General features: G+C 39.7%; 1 protein-coding gene across 4 annotated transcripts in view; it reads right to left on the bottom strand.

The window, feature by feature from the left end:
* LOC140483036 (echinoderm microtubule-associated protein-like 6) overlaps positions 1-25,794 on the bottom strand; it is a 544,931-nt gene that overhangs the window by 289,304 nt on the left and 229,833 nt on the right. For all 4 annotated transcript variants that reach the window (XM_072580923.1, XM_072580924.1, XM_072580925.1 and 1 more), the window contains 3 exons: positions 13,949-14,067; positions 4,334-4,520; positions 3,833-3,938 (listed from right to left, as the gene is read on the bottom strand). In XM_072580923.1, the coding sequence (XP_072437024.1) occupies positions 3,833-3,938; positions 4,334-4,520; positions 13,949-14,067 (412 nt within the window). The remainder of the gene's footprint in view (positions 1-3,832; positions 3,939-4,333; positions 4,521-13,948; positions 14,068-25,794) is intronic.

The following is a 25,794-nucleotide window of genomic DNA, read 5'->3' as shown; positions in this document are numbered from 1 at the left end:
GCACTTTGGGGTAGCCATTCCAAAGATTTACAACCCCTTGGAAGATGAAGTTTCTCCTCAACTTTGTTTTAAATTTGCTACCCCTTATCCTAAGACCTCTCATCCTAGAATGCCCCACAAGAGGAAGCATCTGCTCCATGTCTATTTTATTCACACGTTTTATCATCTTGAACACTTCAATTTGATCTCCCCTCATTCTTCTAAACTCCAGAGTATAGGCCTAAACTGTTCATAAAGCTGCATAAACTGAGCCATCCAAAGTAATCCACAATACCTAGATTTGATTCCAAAAGGTTTACACAATACATGTCATTTTTCATTCATTTGGTCCCAAAAATCAGATAATTGGAAGCAGCTGTAGATTTATATTGATAGCTGCATCCACTAAAGACTGGTACATGAAATGCAATCTACCTCTATTCCTGCTTTTTTGAAAATGGCAAGTGTCATGTTTGGGGAGGGGGCAAAATGTTCAATTTTTGGCCTCCTCCAACATTTTCGCAAGGATGGCAAGGCTCCATGGTTTCAAAAATCTAGATATGTCAATGAGCAGATTACTGAGTTCCATATCTGGGCCAACATGATAAAGGGCCAAAATTGATATAGTTCACTTGAGAATGCAACTTATAAAAAAGTTTTGCAATTTACATATGAAAGAACTGAAACCAACATGGTCATTCTAACAGATGAGAGACTTAACAAACAATCCAAGTCTTTTTCAATATATAATTTCAGTTACATCACACTGTAAACTTTTGCTATAAATTCTGTGTCTTACAATCTTATACTCCACAACCACCTGATGAAGGAGCAGCTCCGAAAGCTAGTGCTTCCAATTAAACCTGTTGGACTATAACCTGGTGTTTGACTTTGTACACCCCAGTCCAAAACCAGCATTGCCAAACCAATGGAATTGAATCATTAATTCTGTTTCTCCTTTCACAGATGGCACCAGACCTGCTGAACTATTCAGCATTTTCTGTTTTTGTTTCTGAGCAGATTATTGCTCTTTAAGTGCTGCTTGATAGCCATATGGACAACACTTCCCAATACTTTGCTGATCAAGAATAGATTTATAGGGCAGTAGTTGGCTGGGTAGGAATTGTCCTGACTTTCCTGGACATGACCCACCTGGCCAATCTTCCACCATGTCAGGTAAATGCAAATGTTACAGCTGTATAGGAACAGTTTGGCTAAGGGTGTGGCTAGTTCTGGAGTACAAGTCTTCAGTACTATTGCCTTCAATCTTGTCTTGATATCATAGGAGTAAAGTGAATTGACTGAAGACTGACATCTGCGATGTTGGGGACCTCAGGAGATGGGTCAACCATTTTGACTGAAGATAGTTGCTAAAGTTTCAGTGTTGCATTTTACACTGATACACTGGGTTTCCCATCATTGAGGATGGGTCTATTTGTATGTTTTCCTCCTGTGGTTGTTTAAGCTCGCCATTACTGATTGGATGCGGCAGGATTGATTCATTGGTTATAGGTTCCCTTAGCTCTCTCTATCACAATTTGTATCACCTGTTGGCACACAAGCAATTCAGTACTGTAGCTTCATCAGATTAATATGCCACATTTAGGTATGTCTGATGCTGCTCCTTGCTGCCCCCGCTGTATTCTTCATTGAGGCGATCTCCTGGTTTGATGTTAATGGTAGATTGGGGGATATATTAAACCATGAGATTACAGATTGTGGTGGAATAAATCTGCTGCTATTGCTGACGGCCCATAGTGCGTTATGAATGCCCAATTTTGAATTGCTAAATCTGCTTGAAATCTATCCATTTAGTATAATGGTAGTGCCACACAACATGATGGAAGTTGTCCTCAGTGTGAAGATGGGACTTTTTCTCCATGAAAACCATGTGGTGGTCAGTCTTATCAATACTGTCATGGACAGATGAATCCGCTGACAGGTAGATTGCTGAGGATGAGGACTAGTATGTTTTCCCTCTTTCTGACTCACCCGCTACATGCCACAGAACCCAACTAGCAGTTATGTCTTTTAGGTCTTAGTTAGCTTAGTCAGTAGAAGTTTCTTTTTGTATCTGTTTTTGTCATCTTCAGTCCTTCTTACGATTGGTGTAAAACATTGAGGAGTAAGGAGGTGGGGTTTGGGAATAGGTGTTATACAACAGGAAATTCGCTTGTCCAAGTTTGACCGAATATCATGACGTTTCACTAGGTCCACAATCAATATTAATGACTGCCAGGCAACTCTCTCCCAAATGCACACAGTGTTGCGACTTCTACTGGAACTATCCTGCCAACAGGAGAGATCCTACTGAGGGTAGTGATGTCTGGGACAGTGTTAATAAGAAATGATTCAGTGTGTGTGACTACATTAGTCTATTGCTTAATTAATCTGTGGGTCAGTTCTCCCAATTTTGACACAAGCTCCTCAATATTAAGAGGAATTTTCAGTCAACAAGGCCAGATGTAGAATTGCCATTTCTGATGCTTAGGTGGATGCTGGGTAGTCTGTCCACTTTGACTTTGAAACAACTGGTTTGCTAAATAATTTCTAAGGGCAGTTAAGAGTTAATTACATCGCTGTGGGCCTGGAGTCGCATATAGAACCAACTTGGGGCATTAGTGAACCAGATTGTTTTCACAATGACAAATGGTGGGTTCATTTTTAGCTTTTAACTCCATATTTAAATCAATTAATTGAATTTAAATGCCACCAACTTTGGTGGTGAGATTTGAAACCATGTCTCCACTAATCCGATGGCATTCACTATGCCAGTAATGCTCCCTAATGAAGCTTACGGGATAAAAGGGGCAAGAGAAACATGTACCCAAATTTGAAGGTGTAAGGACAGGTTAAAAAGACAGTTAAAAAAAAGGAACCCTGGGTTTTAAGAGAGAGGTATCCACTATAAAAGTAAAGGTATAAAGGCTTTGGAAAGGATACAGAAGGGACTTACCATAGTGGTTATAGACTGTAGAAGCTGGGATTGTTCTCCTTACAGTCCAAAGGGATTTGGTAGAACAACTTAATATCATGAAAGGCTGAGATAGAATAAGTAAAGAGAAATTGCTTCCAGTGGTTGAAGGGCAGTAACTAGAATGCTCAGACTTGAGATGATTGGTGAAAGATAAATGAGAAGAAATGTTTCTATGTATAGATGGCTATGATTTGAAAATGATAGGCTCATGGATTCACAATCAACAGTAGCCTGCACAAGGGACTGGATACAAATTTAGAGTAAATTTCATGGAACTGGCAAATTATCAGGGTAGTGGGACTAATTGGATTACTCTTTAAAGAGCAGACACTGATCTGTAGACTAAATGGCCTCCTTTAGTGCTGCACTGTTCGATGAGTTAAAGAATTCAATTTCTATAACACCTCTCAAACGTTAAGACATCCTTTACATCCAATGGATTACTTTTTTTTAGTGCAATCACTGTTATAATGGAGCAAAGCAGTCCAATGCTTTTTGGCATAGTGTGGGGTATAGCTTGGAACTATGCAGGTTTGAACAATGTAAGAAAATAAATTTCATTTTAGAGAATTCCAATGTTATAGGGAACAGCTATACTGTAATTTATGGCCCTGCTTATTTCCCATGTTGTACTATTAGTTACTTAATCCATGCACAGGTGAAACATTACAGGTTCCAACTGAGAAAAGCGCACTGTGGGGAAGTTTATATTTTCCTTTGATGAGGAAGATGGGCACACAAATATACTTTTCTGCAGTGAATATATTGAGCAAGCATTCAGTTAGTTCCACTAAAATTGAAAGACCTGTTGTAATATTGAAAATCATTTTCTAAGAATTATTAGACTTTGGAACAAATGCTGAAGAAGTAACTTACATGAAAAGTCAAGGGCACATACTCCTCTCTGGTGCTGTCCTTTCAGTAATGACAAACACTTAAGAGTTTGAGTATCCCAAACGTGAATTGATGGATCCCGTCCAACCTAACAAAAAATATTGTTACTGTTAACATATAAACATCAATCTACTATAGACTGAACTGAAACAAAAAAAGTATTTCAGTAAACATATCAGAAACGATTAATTGGCAAAGATTACAGCCAAGTCATTTATCCCTTGCTTTTCTTGTACAATGCAATGTAATACAAATTTCCTTCATCTTCCGAGTTACAATCTATTCTGCTCTCCAGCACGTGGAAAATTTCAGAATTTAAATTCTATAGTACCATCCTGTGAAAAAGATCATTTCAATTCTAACGGGCTATACCTCATTGGCACATTATCTGTCTATTCATATATTTAATATATAAAGTCATATGTCCAAATAGGTAATAGTTTAATGATGAAATAAAATTCAGATTCTATAATTTGTAAATACCTGCCCTGTAGCCACATAGTCCTTTACTGGATGAATGGCCAAACAAAGAATATCATCATCATGTCCAAGGTAGAATCTCTGAGAATGCTGTTGTCGATTATAAACAATACCAACAGCAGCAACATGGTAGACCACTTCAGCAGTTTGAGTATAGAAGAGGTTATTTCGACAATCATATCCTCTGTACCTTAAGAAAACAAAATACAAAACAAGTATATACAACATAATGGCACAATAATGGAGTGCATTTTAAAAATATATAATTATGCTAACTCTCCATCTCATTAAGTATTTGAACTGCTTAGGATACAACTGTCTTGAATGCACTGAAGGAAGCCATTTGGCTCATCATAGTAGTGCTAGCTCTTTGAAAGAGATCCAGTTAAATCCAATGTGCTGCTCTTTGCACATAATCTTACATTTTCCATCAAACATTTATCCAATTTCCATTGTTTCCACCATCATATCCAATAATCAGTTCCAGATTATGCTGGTTACTGTATAAAAATATTTCTTCTCATTCTCTGATTCTTTTGTCAATTACCTTGAATTGTCCCTGATATCCTCTGGTGTGAATTCACTCAGTTTCAGCTGTCAACTCTGAGTTGATCAGTCTTCGTGTGTTAGACTGCCAGGATGTTTACGCTTTGGGAGGATTCTATTCTGCTCTGCTATGAGACTGCTGCCTTAAATAGTTCTGTCTCCACTCTTGCTATGCTGCATCTGCATATTGTCCGAACATAAGTGTAACTATTGCTGACTCTCAGGAATTCCAACATATTTTTTTATTTGCACATTATACATTATATTGAAATCTGTATTACGGCTCTCTAGTACAGGTTAAGCCATTCCTTTTTGAGTTTTAATAATGTGACTGCTGATATCAATGTTACACCATCTAATATATCATCATGCCATTAACATATTATACTACATCACGTCAGAGGAAACAGTTTCTCTCTGCTTGCTCTATCAAAAAAACTACTACCTCTCCTTCAAGAGTTGAAAGCGAATCATAAACAATGAGTACTATGTGCAGATTAGCAATGATCTATTTCATAAATTAAACATGACCCACAACAAAGGACAATGATACCTTACCTGGAGACATACTAATTTTTTAACAGTAACTGTACAAGGTTTTCTAACAACAGAGGTAATTTTACGAACTTTAGCTCTCTACACACATTACTTTAATTATTGGAAAAGGCATTGAGGAAATTCAGATGCAAATTACCTCCGAGTTTCTATCCAAGCTGGAGAATTGGGAAATATGGGATAGAATTTAATGTACTTTACATTAAGTCTAAGGATGGCATCTTTAATGATGACAGTGCCCTACTGTCAATCTGAAAAAAGCTCACTGGATCAAGCATCAATCAGGTACTCAACTGCTAAGCAGCTAACTTCTTGGTCTAACAAGTACCTTGCCAGTGGAAGTCTCAATCCAACAGAAGCAACTAGCAATATTAGTCTGGCAGCACTGGGAGTTGAAGAGTCAGACAGGCTTAGGCTGCCCCCACCCCCTTCAACTTGGCATCCTGTTGGGAAACCATCCACTTTTCTTGCCTGCTAAGAAGGCAGCTAATTAGACCAATAATGAGTTGAACCACTAAATTTTTTATTGACTGACCACTTATAGACCTTAATTGTAGTAGACCAAACGTTTGTCCATGCATATTGCCAGTCAGAACTTGATTTCTGAGTTGACAGAAAGAGGACCGGTATTTTTCTGGTGCTAACCTGCCTCATTATTTGCCCATTTTGCCACCTGCCCTGCCACTTCTAAGGAGGTAAAAATGCCACTTATTGACTAAATTATTCAGTGCATTTGTGATGGGAAACATATCACATCACACACTCTATTGACCCCAGAGTTAAGGAAAAGAACTATATTAAATAGGTATCTATTATTTGAATATTCAAAGAATAAATTAATACAAAAAGAAGTTATGAAGTAACCAGTTCTATTGCTCCATGTTAACTCAGCAGTGTATGAAGGGATTTTTGCATGCATCAACCAACTCAATCTTCCAGTTGTTATCCATTTTAATTCTCCCCTCCTACTCCCTGGTGACATGTCCATCCTTGGCCTCCTCCATAGTCAAAGTGAGGCCAAACGGAAACTGGAGGAACAATACCTTATATTTCCCCTGGGAATTTTACACCCAAAGGCCTCAACATTGATTTCACCAGCTTCAAAATCCCTCCTCCACCAGACTTATCCCATGTCTAGCTCACCCCTCCTCCTCCTCTCCCTGACCTGGCCTAACCTGTCCATCTTCTTATGCAACAATCCGCTCCACCCTTTTCACTGACCAATCACAATAATGCTCTAGCTGCATCCACCTACCATCCAACCTACCCTTCCGCCAGCCCCAATCCCCTGCCTCTATATACTTCTGGCATCCCTCTCCCTCCCAGTCCTGATGAAGAGTTTCAGCCTGAAACGTTGACTTTCCTGCTTCTCGGTGCTGTCTGACCTGCTATGCTTTTCCAGCTTCACATTTATGACAAAGGGATTTTTCTCTGGTACTGATATTGAAATGGCAGGATCTCAGACTAACAAGCAGAATGTGAAAAACTGGAATACGAATGGCTCTGTAAGTTTTCAGTGCCTTTGCAAAATAACTCGTGAACTTTTGGTTTGCGTCATACAAGATATTTATGGAGTAAAGAGGAGGTATACTCCAATTTCTGATGTGTTTTAGTGAATTAAATTAACTTTATTGTCACATGCACTCGAATGAGTGCAGTGAAAAGTTTGCAATGTTGCTTAGTCCTCTTGCCAAATATGCACCAAAATGGGATGTCCATTTTGTATGCCAAAAACCTTATGTAATGAAATTTTAAGGCTGCTTGGCAGAAGACAATTAATTAGTACACACCAAACAGCTACAGAAAACATTGCAACGGAGGCAGATTTTTATACAAGTTGTTTTACAAAATGGAAGTTATGTCATAATACAGTTTCAGCACCATAATTTTGTTACACTTTATAACATTTACATATACTGAAGAGATTGTGATTTAAGAAAAATTGAGAAAACATCAACTGCAACACAACAAAAAGCAAATAATAAGGTAACAGTGGCAAACAGTTAGGCCGAACTATATTATTGGAATATCTATTGTAAAAACTATGGGCTGAATCTTTTGGGGATGTGTGAGTGGTGTTTAGATTTTTGGATTTCTCACTAAAGGTCCAGTGGGTTTCCTCATTATATTTTACCAAAGCTTAACACCAACTATCTACTCAGCCCCAACATGTTCAGCACAGCCAATTCCAGCCCCATCTTATCGTGCAATTTTTCCATGCAATGCGCACCTGGACAAACTCTGGCAATCCAGTGCTGCCCTCATTGACAATGTCATGGCACTGCAGCCATGCAGTCCACAGCACATAGCTGGCATGACAACATTCTCTCATGCATGCAAGGCCATTCTCTCTCAAACTAGTGTTTAACCTTTAGACGACACAGTTTATTGATCCACAGATACAATCTGTCAAAACATCCTTTTTAAGTCATTGCTACTCTATCCCAAATGCCCAGTGGACATCCACAGCTTGTCAGTGTCCAGCAGGAAGACATCACATAAATCCAACCGATTGGAAAATTCTAAAGATGAGCTTTTATTTACTGGCATCAAAAGAGTTCACAAGCAAAATCAATTTAGGATAAAGTTCACTCCCACTCTGCAAACCAAATGCTGGCATGATGACCAACAGCTATTTTACAGTCTGTGATGGTCTACTACACCCAGGTCCCATCTACTAGAACTGGGTGTCAAGCAGATCCTGTTTTGCTTTTATCAACCAATGGAGCAAAGCTCTGTCACACACAAGGAGAACTTTCTCCTTTCCAAAGTCCTTGTCCTCTTTTCAGAACACTGTTCCCACTCCTGCAATTCCTCAGTATCTAGCATCGCTTCATTACTTACTTTAACTGTGCACAGCACAGCATAGCAGGATGATGTGGCACACTCCGTCTATAGTACATTGGAGGGCTCTGCCTCCAAACCGATCCAAGCAATGGAAGCTCTTTGCCAGCTTTGTTCCATCACAGTCCACATTTAGACAATGGCAAGTGATGACAGGAAATGCAATTCACAATGGATGCTGTCAGCATTGAGCTCTGCCTAGTCACCGATACCCCCTCAAGAACCTCCATGTTCCCTCTTACATACTATCCCAACAGCCCATTTCCACTCATCCCTCTCCAATGAGGACCTACAACATTGAACTTAGTATACAATTATCCTGAACACCTTCTGAACCCCAGCACTATACTTTAATTATGTCTACCCATCTCCTCTGTGCTCCCTCTATGGAAGACATGATGTTGGTCATTGTCACTATCCCTCCATCCTCTGTCCCTGTAGCTTACCATGCCCTCCAATGCTGTTCCACATACCCCCATACACTTGCCTGCCCATCCATCACTCTCTTTGAAAGGCCTCTGATTCCTTATACCCCCAGGCTACCCTACCCATTTTCCCCAGTACACACCCAGGCTACCTTTACCACGTCCTAAATGATCGACAGACTTAACCCAATACTGTATTTGTCCCAGACCTCTGTTGTACTTTGACAAGCAGCCCCTAGACATGACTGTCCAGATCCCTGATCGCTGAGTTTGCAGCTCCCCAACTACAAGGCATGGATACTGAAAGAAGGTAGGTGGCAAGTCAGTGAGAACCAAGAGAACAAACGAGCCGTCCTGAAATTCAGCTTGTCTAATCCATGTGCCAGGTGCCTGCATCGTGCGCAAAGTGATCCTGCTGCTGCCTATCTATGCTAATTGTCAGCTGCACACTGAAATGCAAGTCTGCACTTCCTGAGTGACCTGCAAGTGTATTAGAGTGTTCCATGACAGTTGTGACGGTTTGGCAAATGCCAAACGCTCATGTCCATTGACGAGAAATGCATGTGGCTGGTGCATGTGAATCTTGTTCTGAGATGCTGGTTCACCCTAAACAACATGGAGGTCCTTTGGATCAAGCTGCGAGCTGAAGTCACCAGGTGCCCATTATGATTTTGAATGTTAAGTTTTCTCTATGTCCAGTTGGTTCAGTGCAATTGATGATAGAGAGCTGAATATTAATGAGGTAAGTTGGGCTGTTAACCAGGCACTTAACAAGTAATACAAGTAATAATCTCTGTTAATTGGCAATTCACCACTGCTGAGCAAAACACACGCCATGCTGGTTGTCAGAAGCATTAAAGATAGAACAGGATGCTAATGTTGAGATTGGCTCGCCAGACTTCATTGTGATTCTGCCACAAATATCGCCATAGCCCATTACATTCAGACTCCTATAAGATGCAGCCCAATATCTCTTTATTTTTCATTAGTTTTGGATCACAGACCAAAATTGAAAAAGGATATTGTTTTGAACTAAGAACATTTTGGAAGGAGATTTTGCAGTTTTAAGACAAAATACTGGAACTCATTGTGTGCTTTTTTTTTCATTATTGCTTTGTTCAAGCAGTGAGAGGGGTTTGTTGAACTCATCGGCACCACTGGGTGTGTGCTCATGACAGTCTTGCTCAGACAGATTGTTGATTGTTATTTTTGAATCAGAACTAGTTGAGTGGTTCAGGAATTCTCAACATGACAACAATTTTCTGATTGGTTCCTGGGTAGGTGGACAGCCTGAGTGTACATAACACAATATTCTAAAAAGATAGCATTTCTGTCTCCTTTCAGAGAAGGAACAAATAATTGGAAAACAGGTAGCTATTTTCACTCAACATTTACTGATAAGCTGCTGCCTCTAACCAGTGACTGACTGAAAATTAGTGTGTGAAAGTCCTTGTATCTACTGAAAAGATTTTGAAAGAAGCAAATTTGAGAGCAGATGAGCTCACAAGAAGCAAAAGAACACCTTAGTATATCCTGTGGAGTGATGTTACTGAACGGTGTCTCCCTAATATTGTTTTTGCTACACGAGTTTTTTTTTGTTTGTCTGTGTCTGTCTGCATGAGTGTATGGGAGTTTGGTGTATATTGGATTAAGGAGGGGTAAATTTAAAGGTTGATCATCCATGTTTTGTTTTCCTGTGATTAGAACTTATTTACTTGTAATAAATAGTAGTTTATTGTTGAGGACAGAAATCTGGTTAGTATTCTATTAACCTCAGTTCTTAGACAACAAAACTGTGGACTTGGAGTAATTTGACTAACACTTCAACTTTTGTTACAATCCTGGGAGTACTAAAGTTCAAGTGCCAGCGCACTTTCCCAAGTGAGATGTGACCGTATACATAATAATTTTGTCATGTCTCCCTTGGGTTGTGCACTGGAAATCAAGATTCGCTATTTCCAGGATTGTCACAAAAGTTACAACTTTCTTTTGTGGAAATAAGCAAAATTCCCTAATTTACCAGTCTTTTATACTCAGATTGACAGACAAAATAGACCAGGTTTCTACATTTAATAAGAATTGCTATTTATTACAAGTAAACAGACTTTATCTACAGGTAAATAATTATTGAGTAATAGAGTCATACAGCATGGAAACAGGCCCTTCAATCCAACTGGCACCGACCATGTCCTCAAACTAAACTAGTCCCATACTAGCCTGCATTTTCACCTATACATCGTCAATTCTTTCTTATTCATGTACTTATCGAAACATCTTTTAAAATATTGCAACTGTACTTGCATCCACCAGCTCCTTTAGCAGTTCATTCCACACACAAACCACTTTGAGTAAAAAGGTCCTTCATGTCCTTTTTAAAATGTTCTCCTCTCACCTTAAAAATATGCCCCCTAGTTTTGAACTCCCCCACCGTAGGGAAACAAACCTTGCTATTCACCTCATGTTTGTATAAACCTTGATAAGGTTACTCCTCAACCTCCTAGGTTCCAGTGAAAAAGGTCACAGCCTATTCAGCCTTTTCTTATAATTCAGAGGCGGCAATGGCCTGGTGGTATTATCACCTGACTGTTAATCCAGGGACTCAGATAATATTCTGAGGACCTGGGTTAAATTGCACAGTGACAGATGATGGAATTTGAATTCGATTAATATCTGGAATTAAAAATCTAATAATGACCATGAATCCATTGTCAATTGTTGGAAAAACCGATCTGGTTCACAGACGTCCTTTAAGGAAGGAAACTACTATTCTTACCTAGTCAGGCCTACATGTGACATCAAACACACCATCAATTTGGTTGACTCTTACTGTCCTCTGGGCAAATAGGGATGGGCAATAAATGCTGGCCTAGCCAGTGATACCCTCATCCTGTGAATGAATTTTAAAAACTCTCTATTCCTGGAATGTCCTGGTAAATCTCTTCTGAACCCTCTCAAACTTAATCGTATTCGTTCTTTAACAGGGCAACCAGAACTACACACGGTACTCTCAAAGAGGCCTCACCAAAGCGCATTACAACCTCAACATGATGCCACAATTCTGAAACTCAAAATGTGAGTAACGAAGGCAAGTGTGCTAAACACCTTCTTAACCAACCTGTGTACCTATGATGCAAATTTCAAAAACTTATGTACCCAAACCCCTAGCTGTCTCTCTTCTACAGCACTACCCAGGGATCACTAATTGCATAGGTCCTGCCAATGTTTGTTTTACCAAAATGCTATACCTTACATTTATCCAAATTAACCTCCATCTGCTACTCCTCAGCCCACTGACCCAATTGATCAAGATCTCTTTTTAATCTTAGAAAACCTTCTTCACTGTCCGCTATACCACCAACTTTGGTGTCATCTGCAAACTTACTATCCATGCCTCCTATATTCTCATCCAAATCTTTTATATACCATAGACACTCGTGTAAAAGTGGATCTCGTAAAAGTTGATCCCCTATTTTTGGCCAAAAACTCTGGAATTTTCTATGTCTCTCATGTAAAAGTTGACCCTAGTTCTTCACAGATAACAGATTAACATTTGTGAGTCAAGGTATTACCCTATACTTAAGTGTTACGATGAGGAAATTAATTTTTAATGCTATTATGTGTTTTGATGCACAATTCACACCAAAGTTTAAGACTCATCAGGTCAGAGTAGGGTGACAACCTCCCTTTGTGTGCAGCTCAGATGAGCTCAGTTCCCCTGTAGCACTCATGGAATACTGTAGTTTGCTGTGTTTTTTTCTTTATTCGTTTAGAAATAAATTGGGCTTCTGCTTATAATACAATAGTTTGGACTGTTGCATGAATTTGAGCTCTTCAAAAGTAGTATCCATGTAATAGCTGACCCCATAACCTTAAAAACCTCTAAAATATTTGACTTTTATATGAGTATGTATGGTAAATGACAAAAGTGGACAAAAATACTGATCCCTCGAATCCCTTTATAAAATTCCACCTCACACACACAAAACATGATTGTTACATATAGGAGGAAAGCTGGAAAGACAATTTAGTGCTTTCTGTTCAGAGGATTTTCTGAAATGGTTCTTGTGCTGACCTGAACACTGCTTCTCAAACTTCTTCCCCAGATGACTTCACTGATTTGCAAAAGGCATAGTGTGCTAGTCATATTTAAAGTTCTCTTATTAATTGAAAGTCACAGTTTACAGCAACTGCTGAAGGAAAGAAAAACTGGTTTTCTTCAGGCTTTAAGTGACTTTTACTGCAGAGAACAGAGAGAGCTCCTGAGATGTTAGAGGTTTGATGCCTTCTCACTATCTTGTTCATAGTTTCAAGCTGTTCAGCTACCTGAGAACAAATCACACAGTTGTTGGCAGGCAGAAGGCCTTTGACATTGATAATTGGTCACTAGTCTACAGATAATTCAGGTACTTGTTGTAAACAAGTCTCCATTCGTAGATACCCTTGGCTCTAAATCATTCACAAACTATACTTCAAATTCTGAATGAATCACCAGCTGTGTAAATGATGCTGACATTGAGTTTCAGGTTATCTACTTTTAAAACAATCTTTGGTTTTTAAAAAAAAGCTGTTTTCCTATTTCAGTTCACAAACAAAAATTCAGAAACATTAAAAGACACTGTCTTTACAATATGAAGTTCACAGGGCAGAAAATATAATTCCAGAATTCCACTCTATAGGGTATTCCAATCACACTGCTGCAACTAGTACTGGAGATTGGAAAATAATCCCACATATGTCTATCCATGGAATGCCGAATGATGACTAAAAAGAAAATAATCTTTTTGGAGCATATTGGTAGAGATTGAAGGTTATCTCTAAGTAAAAAAAAAGAGCTTTTGAAACCCAAAGGATTAGCAGGAAATAGATCGGACAATTCCAGTGGAGATTAAGATCACTGTGGGTAGTGGAAGGTACTCTATATATAATATCTATAATTCATGAGTGACTACAGTGGTGTTATGTGATAATTATCTCTATTATGGGGAGAAATCCTAATCTGAATAAGATTTAGGGCCCAGATAAGGTATTTGCAGTTTGCACAGGCTCACAATCATCTCCTTAAGGGCAACTAAGATCGGGCAATAAATGCTTGTCTTGTCACTCAAACTCAGATCTCATGAACAAATTTTAACAATGCACTGGTTGGCTGTATTTTGTTGGTTGTCTGTGGTATATCAAACAGTCACACCATTTCAAAACTTGTTATGCATCAAAAAATAAAGTTGAACAAAAGTGTTTATAAAAGTACCCATGGACAAACTGTAGCTTCAAGCTTCCTTCAGGAGCTTTGTCTCTTTTTAGAGAAGCTGCTGCTTGTTTTTTCTCTTTGCTTTGCTGTTTGAGCTGAGGTAGATCTTCTTTATAGACCTAAAAGTTAAAACAACATGTTACATTTCCACCTTACATAACAAAATTTTCAAAAAAAATTTATATGAATTATTAAGCACTTTAGGAGGCTAAAATTTCAAGTGATAGCAATCGATATTCATGCTGAGATCGTGCTATTATCTGTTTTATGAGGGCTCACCATTTTTAAAACTTCATAAGCTTGCTGTAACTGATTTTGTAGGCTGTGAAACATGAAAGGTACTTGGAAATCTTCCTGTCCAAGCCCTGAAATATCACAGCCACCTTACAGTCCTATTTGTAGGCCATTTATATAAAACTCCCAATGAGGCCTGTTGCCAATGATTTCGGCCTATTAAAGATCAAAGTGTATATATTAGTCTTGGCTCAGCAGTAGTATTCTCAACTCTGAGTCAGAAAGATGTGGATTAGGTACCACTCCAGAGACTTGAGCAACAGTTAACCTGTCATCAGGAGGAAAGTTGAAAATTTTGTATATTTTAATGTGGTTAGCAGATTCTGATTTAACCTGTCTTGAAAATTGTCTTGGGAAATCCAAAGGAAATTATGGCCAGACAGAGTAGTTGTCAATCCTCCACTGGCCTGTGAAAGATCAAAGATGTAAAAACTAGCAATGGTGTAACATATCTCTGCCCCTTTCTGCAATGGTGGACTTGTAGCATAGATTAGGAAACCCAACCTTTGTATCTCAATACACGTTCACTCTTAATGGAGGATTTTGTTAATGTTGTCTCTCAGCAGGTAGATTTTTAAAAAAATTAACAAAATCCAAGATGTTACAGCTTCCTTGCTGTGGGAAGGCATTATAAGGGGTGAAATAATTTCTTATGCAGTACGTAAGAATAGACTTAGGAAAGAGAAATTGACCTGGTTAGCACAACCGGGTCTGTCTCAATTAGACTCTCTTTATGCAATCTCTAAGTCTTCAGAAGTATATAAACAATGCATATCCCTACAGGCCGAGTATGATGTTGTAATGTCACAATACACCACCGAGCTTTTACTTCACTCTAGGTCTAAATTTTATGAACAAGGACATAGAACTAGTAAATTGTTGGCACATCAGTTGCACCAAATGTCCTCATCTCAATTAATCCCACAAATTAAGGCTAATTCAAGTGTCACGTCAGACCCATTAGAAATCAACAAGACTTTTAAGGAATTTTATATTTTATGTTATTCATCTGGATGTTCTTCTGCTTTCGATACCTTTTTTGATAAGATTAACAATAACCAATTACAGCAATAGAATTTGAGGCTGTAGCTAGATCACTACAAAGCAGTAAAAGTCCTGGAGCCAATGTTTTCCAGCTGTGGTTTATAAAACATTTTGGAAAAAGCTGACTCTGCTTTTGGTAGATGTGTTTGTTGAAGCATTTAATGCTGGCTCTCTTCCTCAAACGTTAACTCAGGCATCAACTTATTTGCTTTCAAAGAAAGACAAAGATCCCTTATTGTGTGGTTCATGTCGTCCGATAATTCTGCTAAATGTAGATTTAAAATTATTGTTAAAGTTATTGGCCCAACATTTGGAAACCATCCATCTATCTATCATATCCTTGGATCAAACTGGATTTATTCGCAACAGGCACCCTTTTTTAAATCGGGTATTTCACATTGTTTACATTTCTTCCCCATCCACTCTTCCTGAGGTTTTGATATCTTTAGATGATGAAAAAGCCTTTGACAGAGTGGAATGGAATTTTCTTCTTTTTACTATGGAGAAATTTGGCTTTGGGGAAAAATTTATTTCTTGGATCAAACTACTCTATGCATCACCACTAGCCTCTGTTAGGACCAATAACATGAATTCTGATTATTTCCACATTTATCATTCCATTAGACAAGGTTGCCTTTGAGTCCACTGCTGTTTGTCATTGTAATTGAACATCTGTCTATTGCTCTATGGACTCATCCTGATTTCAGAGTCATAGAGACGTACAGCATGGAAACAGACCCTTCGTTCTCTGGCATTATTAGAAATGGTGTGGAGTTGAGGGTTGCACTCTATGCAGATGATCTTTTGCTACTTGTATCAACATATCTCTCTCCGTTCCCAATGCACTTTTAGTTTAAAAACCTTTCGGGAGATAAACTGAATTTTAGCAAAAGTGAGATATCTGCTATCAATTAGCCTGCCAGGAAATACCCACTAGATAACTTACCATTTAAAATTGACAGATCTGGTTTTGTTTATCTTGGTGTTCATGTGGCAGATACAATAGGCAATTTGTACAGGAAACGTTTTGAATCGATACTAGTACAAATTAAATGAGACTTCGAACAATGGTCTCTCTTTAATTTGTCTGTTGTTGCCTGCTGACTGGAGTGGCAGCTGTGCCCAGATAATATTCCTACATGAGGTAGTTATATCGCCATTCACGCAGCTTGATGCTACGTCACAGTCAGCTTTGCGCCGAACTAAGCGACGGTATGTCCCTGATCCGACGATTCAGATTGATAATATAGGACAGCCAAGAGGTATTCCTAATGAGTTTAAGGCCCGCAATGAGATTGCCACAGGCTGGGAGGCTGTCATCCCAGTGATAGGGGTTAGTAAGAATGCTGAAATTATACTGACGATGCCCTTGTGGCCTTAGGAGAACAATTGGATGTTACTACTGAAATGACATGGCAAAACAGACAGGCCTTAGATTGGATACTGGCAGAAAAGGTGGGGTTTGTGTGATGTTTGGGGAGCATTGCTGTACCTTTATACCTAACAACACTAGCCCTGGGATATCTTTTACTAAAGCAATGGAAAAACTAAAGAATCTAAGATAGAAGCTAAAAGACAATGCGGGGTTTGATCATCAGGTTTTGGATTGGCTGAATAATATATTAGGGTCTTGAGGAGCATGGTTTGTCAAGATTGGTCTTATTGTAGGTGCGGTTTTGCTTGTTGTCACCTTCGTCTTTTGTTGTGCTTTACCTTTTATTAAGTCCTTTTTGGTTCGCGTCACTACATGGCAATTTGTGGTCATTTCAACTACCCCAGGAAGTACTTACTCCTCTGACAGAACCCCACCGCTCTACTATTATGATCTAACAACCGCCACGGTGCAAGGAATATGTCCACGTGGGGACGTCGATGATACTTCTGAAGAAAGCGCGGGTCCTAGATTGTGAGGGATCTTGTTTTTTTTTCCCGTTCTGGTTATTGGAGGACAGGTTTTTGACCCAAGGGACCCCAGGAATGGAGGAAGAACCCTTTAGGTCTCAGACTCCAAATATTATTTAATCCATGTTGGGACCTATATTGTTTGTATTGGGCACAAGAGAGGCTGAGTTTATTGTCTTCTTTCTCTAGGTGAGACAAATAGGTCTCAAAGGGGAAAATATGGAAAATAAAGAACATGAAAGCATGGGAAGGGTTAAAGCACGAAGACCACTGGCAATCTGTGATCTGTGGAAGGCAGGATGGGATAAGAATAGTGGAATGCTCTTACACCAATTAACAGAGTAAGGTTAAGGCCGAAAGGTCACTATGGCGAGATGAGATAACACAAATAATAAAGCAAGTTTCTCTGTTAAGTGTTATTATGACAGGATTGGGACAATAAATATTTGGGACATGACATTAAAATATCTAATTAATAGTTAGTAGAGTCAGCTTGAGACAGGAGACTATTGTAATAGATGGAATAGCTAAATATCTATCATGACAGGTTAGTCTGGAATAGAAGATCACTTTAGCAGAGTTAGCAATAAATATCTAATGATAACATTAGAATAACATTAAATAGAATGTACAACTAAAGAGATAATGGGAACTAACATCACTGGTTTATTGTGTAGCTAGAGTGAGGTACTTTGATTAATATAGTTGGACATGCTGATAAGCTAACAGAAACATAATAAAAAAAATATAAAAATCCATGAACCCTGAGGTTCGTGGGCATTCGAGAATCTGTTTTCTGTGTCACAGTTTGTTTGTCTGCAAATAAAAGACCTACTTCTTGAAGAACTCTCTGTGTCTCCTGGTGATTCTCTATATTTTCTCCACAACATGCCCTGTATAGCTGAAGCATAAACTTTCAATTTTTATATTTGCCTTGCAATAAATATTAATATTTGAGTTACTTTCCTAATTAGTTGCTGTATCTTCATGTTAACCTTTTGGAATCACGCACTCAGATACCTAGATCCTGCCAGGTCTCAGATTTCTGCAATTTGTCAGGGTGGGAAATCTTTCTTATTTTGTTAGAATCACATATTCATGGATTATGAAAATCAGAAAATGGAAGATTCAGATATCACTGGCTTGTAGAGAGATTTATTATATGATTGTTGGAACTCAACATGTTTATAAAAGTCAACTGACTTCGTGCAGAATGCACAAAGTGATGTTTGTGATGCTGTGGTAGCTACCTCTGGACCAATTTCCACCTGCTCTAGAGATTTATACAGTAACAGCATCTATGAACACGTTGATTAAAAAATATTTTTGAAAAAACATTTAAAATAAAGATAGCATATCATTTTTATGGTCTTAATTGCTAGACAAACTGACTGAGCTTTGGAAGAATCTTTGTGTTTAAGGTTACCTACCAACATCATCTGGACTTATGAGAAATCTTCCCAGTTCTGAAACAAATCGTTCAACTGGGAAGTCAGCTTGTTAATTGGGAAAATCATAAAAATGAGATTCTGAACATTAAGAGAAAAGGTCTGATTTTCTTCCCAAGGTTTTACTGGTGAGTTGAGAATCTCGGTACCGAGCAGGGAGGAACCCAATTGCTTGCACTGACACATTATCATTGCCTAATTTAGCTTCATTTATATATAGTTTGCTATTTTACCAGGTGGTGGTAGTTAGAGACAATTCTCAATATGAGACTCTGAGTGAAGTCCTAGCAGCTCCAGTTTAATGCTTGATTGTCTAGGCCTCTATCTTGGCCAGCAGACCCTACCACTTCAGGGTATGTTGAATAGGCAGAGAGCACCTGCATCCTTCAACCGAGGAAGCAGTCTCACTACATCAGCATAGTACATTTCCATCTCACTTATAACACAGATCATCATGTAAATACTGCACCTTGGAGCACACTATCACCTTTCATTATAATACTGCGTGAGGCCACTTTGCACAGAGGTACAACCACACATTTCACACATCAGAACAGGTTATTGCTCATCAAGGCTATTGGCTTGTTACCTCAGCACTGACCTACCTTGCACCTTATGGATGCTCACTCTATCATTACCTTGCCATGCCTTTTTGCACACTTCTACCTCATTCAGGACTCACAGCTTCACATACTTATGTTTGCCGTGCCTTTTAGAGCGATGCCAGATATGTTTGCCAGCAGTGATCAGCCAAAGGGGTAAACATTTTGCTGTACAGCACTGTGAAATGTCAATGTCACACCTAAAAAATGTGCCAAACACATTGAATGTGTTTCAACAAAATGTCCATATTTTAAAGTATAAGGGGACAAATCCTCAGTCAAGTCAATGGAGACTATTGTCAGTCAAGGGGCCCTGTCACAGTCAGTCAAGGAGATTGTTGAGTCTAAGTCAGAGCTTGAACTCAGTTAGTCAGTTGCACGAGTGGTCAATGGTTCCACATCATTACATTGGGCTATGGTCAGTCCTGCAGACCCAGTGTAACAAATCCAGAAATTGTTGGTAAATTTGTCAGAGAGCTGCACAGAGATCAGGTTAGGATCTGACCACTTATTAATTGGGTTGTCATTTTAAGTCGGTCAGATCCACCGTCAGTCCTGGAGGTCTGTTCACTGAATGTCAAGGGGGATTCATCATGGACAACTGGCATAGTGGGAAAATTAGTAAATCAATTGTGGGATTAGAGGCAACATGCTGGGATTGCAGAGGGTACAATAATTATGCTGGAGGCAACTTTAATAAAGGGTGGGAATTGATAGTGCATTGGGGGAGTTGGGAGAAGCTGAGCCATCAATGGTCATCACCACTGTGAGTCTGACTGGTTGGAGGGGACACTGCATCATAACAGTTAGCATGGTTAAGCAATAGGCCTAGGCCTCAGGGGATAATATTTGCAGATAAGACTTAAGTGAAAACATTGATGGGAATGTGTAGAAGTTTACAGCCGATCAAGTCAACAAGAAATGCAAGCTAGAAAGGAACATTAAGGTTTGGGCGGTGAGTGAGGGTCATCTTGATTAATAGGTTGAGTCCATGATTAACTCTTTGAAGGGCAACACATCCTCATCAGAATCGTGAATGCGCAAAGGAAATGAAAAATGATTGCCACACACCTGGATTGGTTGGATTAAGTGTTTTTTCTGTCTGAAAATGTGGCTCCAGATGTGAGCCATGTGAGACCTTTCAAGGAGCAACTCCATTAATCAGGCACTTGCACAATACAGTTTTAAAATATCTGTAAACATAGCATATTAGATTCCCTACAGCATGGAAACAGGCCCTTCGGCCCAACCAGTCCACACCGACCCTCCGAAGAGTAACCCACCTCGACCCATTTCCCTCTGATTAATTGACCCAACATTATAGGGCAATTTAGCATGGCCAATTCACCTGACCTGCACATCTTTGGACTGTGGGAGGAAACTGGAGCACCTGGAGGAAACCCACGCAGACACAGGGAGAATGTGCAAACTCCACACAGACAATCACCAGAGGCTGGAATTGAACCTGGAACCCTGGTGCTGTGAGACAGCAGTGCTAACCACTGTGCCGCCCTGTATGAAATGCATGTAGTGACTAACAATGTTGGGAAAAAATCCTGGCCACAAGTAATCTTGACCATGTTAGAGGTAATTTCAAATAGACCAGTGTTCAATTTGAAGTAGAACACCTTACAAGTGTCACCTGTGGACCACAAATCTCCCTGAGGTAACAGTGGCTAAAGGACCTGAACTTAAGGGAATTTATATTTGCCAGGAATTGGTGTTGGAGAGACTGTTAGGTCTGAAGGTTGATAAGTCCCCGGGGCCTGATGGTCTACATCCCAGGGTACTGAAGGAGGTGGCTCGAGAAATCGTGGATGCATTGGTGATTATTTTCTAGAGTTCGATAGATTCGGGATCAGTTCCTGCGGATTGGAGGGTGGCTAATGTTGTACCACTTTTTAAGAAAGATGGGAGAGAGAAAACAGGAAATTATAGACCAGTTAGTCTGACCTCAGTGGTGGGAAAGGATGAAATTATGACACATCTGGATAGTAGTAACAGGATAGGTCAGAGTCAGCATGGATTTATGAAGCGGAAATCATGCTTGACTAATCTTCTGGAATTTTTTGAGGATGTAACTCTGAAAATGGACGAGGGAGATCCAGTAGATTTGGTGTACCTGGACTTTCAGAAAGCTTTTGATAAAGTCCCACATAGGAGGTTAGTGAGCAAAATTAGGGCGCATGGTATTGGGGACAAAGTACTAACTTGGATTGAAAATTGGTTAGCTGACAGGAAACAAAGAGTAGTGATAAATGGCTCCATTTCAGAATGGCAGACAGTGACCAGTGACCAGTGGGGTACCGCAGGGATCAGTACTGGGACTGCAGCTTTTTACAATATATGTTAATGATATAGAAGATGGTATTAGTAATAACATTAGCAAATTTGCTGATGATACTAAGCTGGGTGGCAGGGTGAAAAGTGATGAGGATGTAAGGAGATTACAGGGTGACCTGGGCAGGTTAGGTGAGTGGGCAGAGGCATGGCAGATGCAGTTTAATGTGGATAAAGGTATGGTATCCACTTTGGTGGCAAGAACAGGAAGGCAGATTACTACCTAAATGGAATCAATTTAGGTAAAGAGGCAGTACAGAGAGATCTGGGTGTTCTTGTACACCAGTCAATGAAGGTAAGCATGCAGGTACAGCAGGTAGTGAAGAAGGCTAATAGCATGCTGGCCTTCATAACAAGAGGGATTGAGTATAGAAGCAAAGAGGTTCTTCGGCAGCTGTACAGGGCCCTGGTGAGACCATACCTGGAGTACTGTGCAATTCTGGTCTCCAAATTTGAGGAAAGACATTCTGGCTATTGAGGGAGTGCAGCGTAGTTTCACGAGGTCAATTCCTGGAGTGGCAGGATTACCTTACGCTGAAAGACTGGAGCGACTGGGCTTGTATACCCTTGAGTTTAGAAAACTGAGAGGGGATCTGATTGAGACATTTAAGATTATTAAAGGATTGGACACTCTGGAGGCAGGAAACATGTTTCCGCTGATGAGTGAGTGCCGAACCAGAGGACACAGCGTAAAAATATGGGATAGACCATTTAGGACAGAGATGAGGAGAAACATCTTCACCCAGAGAGTGGTGGCTGTATGGAATGCTCTGCCCCAGAGGGGAGTGGAGGCCCAGTCTCTGGATTCATTTAAGAAAGAGTTGGATAGAGCTCTCAAGGATAGTGGAATCAAGGGTTATGGAGATAAGGCAGGAACAGGATACTGATTAAGGATGATCAGCCATGATCATATTGAATGGTGGTACAGGCTCAAAGGGCAGAATGGCCTACTCCTGCACCTATTGTCTATAATTCACAAGGACAATCCAAGGTCAGATCGATTGCACCAGGATGCAGAACTGATATTGTCTCATCTTGTATTGTAAGTATTTCACAACACGCTTTTGTGTACAATATTGGTCATAAGATATAGAAGCAGAATTGGGCCATGTAGCCCATCAAGTCTGTTCCACCATTCAAACATGGCTGATATGATTCCAATCTCCTTTGCTAATCAGGAACCTATCTATCTCGGTCCTAAATACACTCATTGACTAGGACTCCACAGCATTCTATCCTCTAGCTGAATAAATTCTCAGTTTTAAAGGGTTATGCCTTCACTCTGAGGCTAAGCTCTCAGGACCTAGCCTCTCGAAATAGTGGAAACATTTTCTCCACATTCATTCTATCCAGGCCTCAAGTATCATGTAAGTTTCAAATGACATCCCCTACGTCCCACCCTCCCCCTCCCCCCTCCCCTATCCTTTTAATCTCCATTGAGTACACAGCTAGAATCTTCACCCACTCCTCATATGACAGGCCCTTCAACCCAATGATCGTTCTTGTTATCCTCCTCTGGACTCCCTTCAAGGCCATAATGAATAACTGTAAATTAATATTGTTTGAATTACAGGAAGCCCTATTTATTCCCAGGAACAGATGCAACCTTTTTGCTTGAATTTTCTTCACTTTTTCTGTTGGTCAGTGAAAGTTAACATTATAAGTGTTTGAAGACTTTACCACATGTGGTGCTCCACATTCATGTTAAGATGCTATGCCACGCTGGATGTTGTTAAAAAGTGTAACACTGTAGGGTTCTAACATGATATGGCATTAAAGATGGATAGCATCTGCAGCTTAACTCTTGTTTAAATTAGACAGGTGAAGATGGAAAGAAGCAATACATGCACATTTGTGAGATTCTATTTTTAACTCACTGTCACCTGCACTACCAATATGCCCTCACAAACTTTTCTTTTTTGTTGACTGTGAGCCACATGGTCAGAGTGAGGGAGATTTCACCTGAGTGAGACAGAGACACATAACTGGAATTTGTGTCAAAGTGGAAATTCAAACAGTAAACCTTTTTTCAAGTTTAATTAGAGAGCAAAAATGACATAATCAGACCAAAACCAGTAATCTTTAAAGGAAATTTTAAAAGTTTAGTTAACCAGGAGAATTGATTGATCTAATAGTTAGCTGGAAACTGGTGGAGAAAGGCATTACATTTTTGAAAAATTGGGATCAATTCTTGAATATGGAGAACTTATACAAGCTGGACATGTTACACCTCAATGGGACTGGGACTAATAATTTTGCAGAAAGATTTTCTAGTGTTGTTAGGCTGATTTTCAACTAGTTTGTTAGGAGTTGGAACCAGAGGGACAAAACAAATTGGAAGGGAGTAAAGTTAGTTACAGGAAGTCAAATAGATGTTAGGGAGATTATAAAACTGTAGTAACAAAGCTGAATGTCAAGTATCTTCTGAGAGCAGAATGATGTCAAGAAGCAAGTTTAAGGTCTCTCTACTTGAATGTATGTGATGATCAGAAGAAGTAGATCAACTAAAGTCCCAAATAAAGATCCATGGTGTGATCTAGCCACCATTACAGAAACATGGCTGCATTTTAAGGTACCACAAAGGTTTTTGTAGAAAGTAAAAATTCATAGATTTGGGGGTAACAATTTGGCATAGATAGGAGATTGACTGGCTTATAGTAAACAAACAGTAGGAATAAATGGGTACTTTTCAGGTTGGTGGATGTCACAAGTGGTGTGCAGCAGGGGTTGGTGCTGGGGGCATCAACATTTTACAATCTATATAAATTATTTGGATGAAGTGACTGAAGATACGGTAGTTAAATTTGCTGATGACACAAACATCAGTAGGAAAGTGAGTTGTGACAAGGATATAAAGAGCATAGAAAAGGATATAGATAGGTTGAGTGAGTCGGCAAAGATCTGGGAAATGGAGAATAAAGTGCAAAATTGTCCATTATGGGAGAAAAAATAAAAAAGCAACATTATTTAAATGCTAAAAGATTGCAGAACTCTAAAATGCAGACGGAGATCTGATTGTCCTAGTGCATGAATTGCAGAAGGTTAGTCTACAGGTACAGCAAGTAATCAGTGAAACTAAATAAAGGCTATGTTATTTTATTGTGAGGATCATTGAATTCAAGAGTGGAGAGGTTATGCTTCATTATACACAGACCACATCTGAAGTACTGCATATAACACTGGTCATGTTACTTCAGGAAGGACGTCAATGCATTGGAAGCAGTTCAGAGAGGACTTACCTAGACTTATATCTAGAATAAGTGGAGTGCCTTATAATAAAAGGCTAAACAGGCTATGCCTCTATATTTTGAAGTTTAGAAGAGTCAGAGGTGACTTAACTGAAACATAAAATGAGACTTGACGAGATGAATGTGAAATGAATATTTTCTCATGGGAAAATCTAAAACTAAAAGCCACAGTTTAAAAACAAGAGGCTGCCCATTTAAGACAGATATGAGGAAACAAATATTCGCTCAAAGGGTTGAGAGTCTTGAGAATTTTTTCCTCAAAGGCAGCGAATGCAGAATTTTTTGATAATTTAAAGGCAGAGATAGAAATATTCTGGATTACCAAAGGGGTGAAAGATTATCAAGGATATATCGGAATTTAAAGTTGAGGCTAAAATCAGTTCATGAGAAAGTGAGGACTGCAGATGCTGGAGATCAGAGCTGAAAAATGTGTTGCTGGAAAAGCGCAGCAGGTCAGGCAGCATCCAAGGAGCAGGAAAATCGACGTTTCGGGCATAAGCCCTTCTTCAGGAATGAGGAGGGTGTGCCAAGCAGGCTAAGATAAAAGGTAGGGAGGAGGGACTTGGGGGGAGGGGCGTTGGGAATGCGATAGGTGGAAGGAGGTTAAGGTGAGGGTGATAGGCCAGAGAGAGGTTGGGGGTGGAGAGGTCAGGAAGCAGATTGCAGGTCAAGAAGGCGGTGCTGAGTCCGAGGGTTGGTACTGAGATAAGGTGGGGGGAGGGGAAATGAGAAAGCTGGAGAAATCTGCATTCATCCCTTGTGGTTGGAGGGTTCCTAGGCGGAAGATGAGGGGCTCTTCCTCCAGGCGTCGTGTGGTCATGGAGGTCTGGCGATGGAGGAGGCCAAGGTTCTGCATGTCCTTGGCGGAGTGGGAGGGGGAATTAAAGTGTTCAGCCACGGGCAGTTGGGTTGGTTGGTGTGGGTGTCTCAGAGGTGTTCCCTGAAATGTTCCGCAAGTAGATGGCCTG

Source organism: Chiloscyllium punctatum, chromosome 11 (genome assembly GCF_047496795.1).
Source record: "Chiloscyllium punctatum isolate Juve2018m chromosome 11, sChiPun1.3, whole genome shotgun sequence".
Classification (NCBI taxonomy): domain Eukaryota; kingdom Metazoa; phylum Chordata; class Chondrichthyes; order Orectolobiformes; family Hemiscylliidae; genus Chiloscyllium; species Chiloscyllium punctatum.
This window is presented reverse-complemented; position numbering and strand designations above follow the sequence as displayed.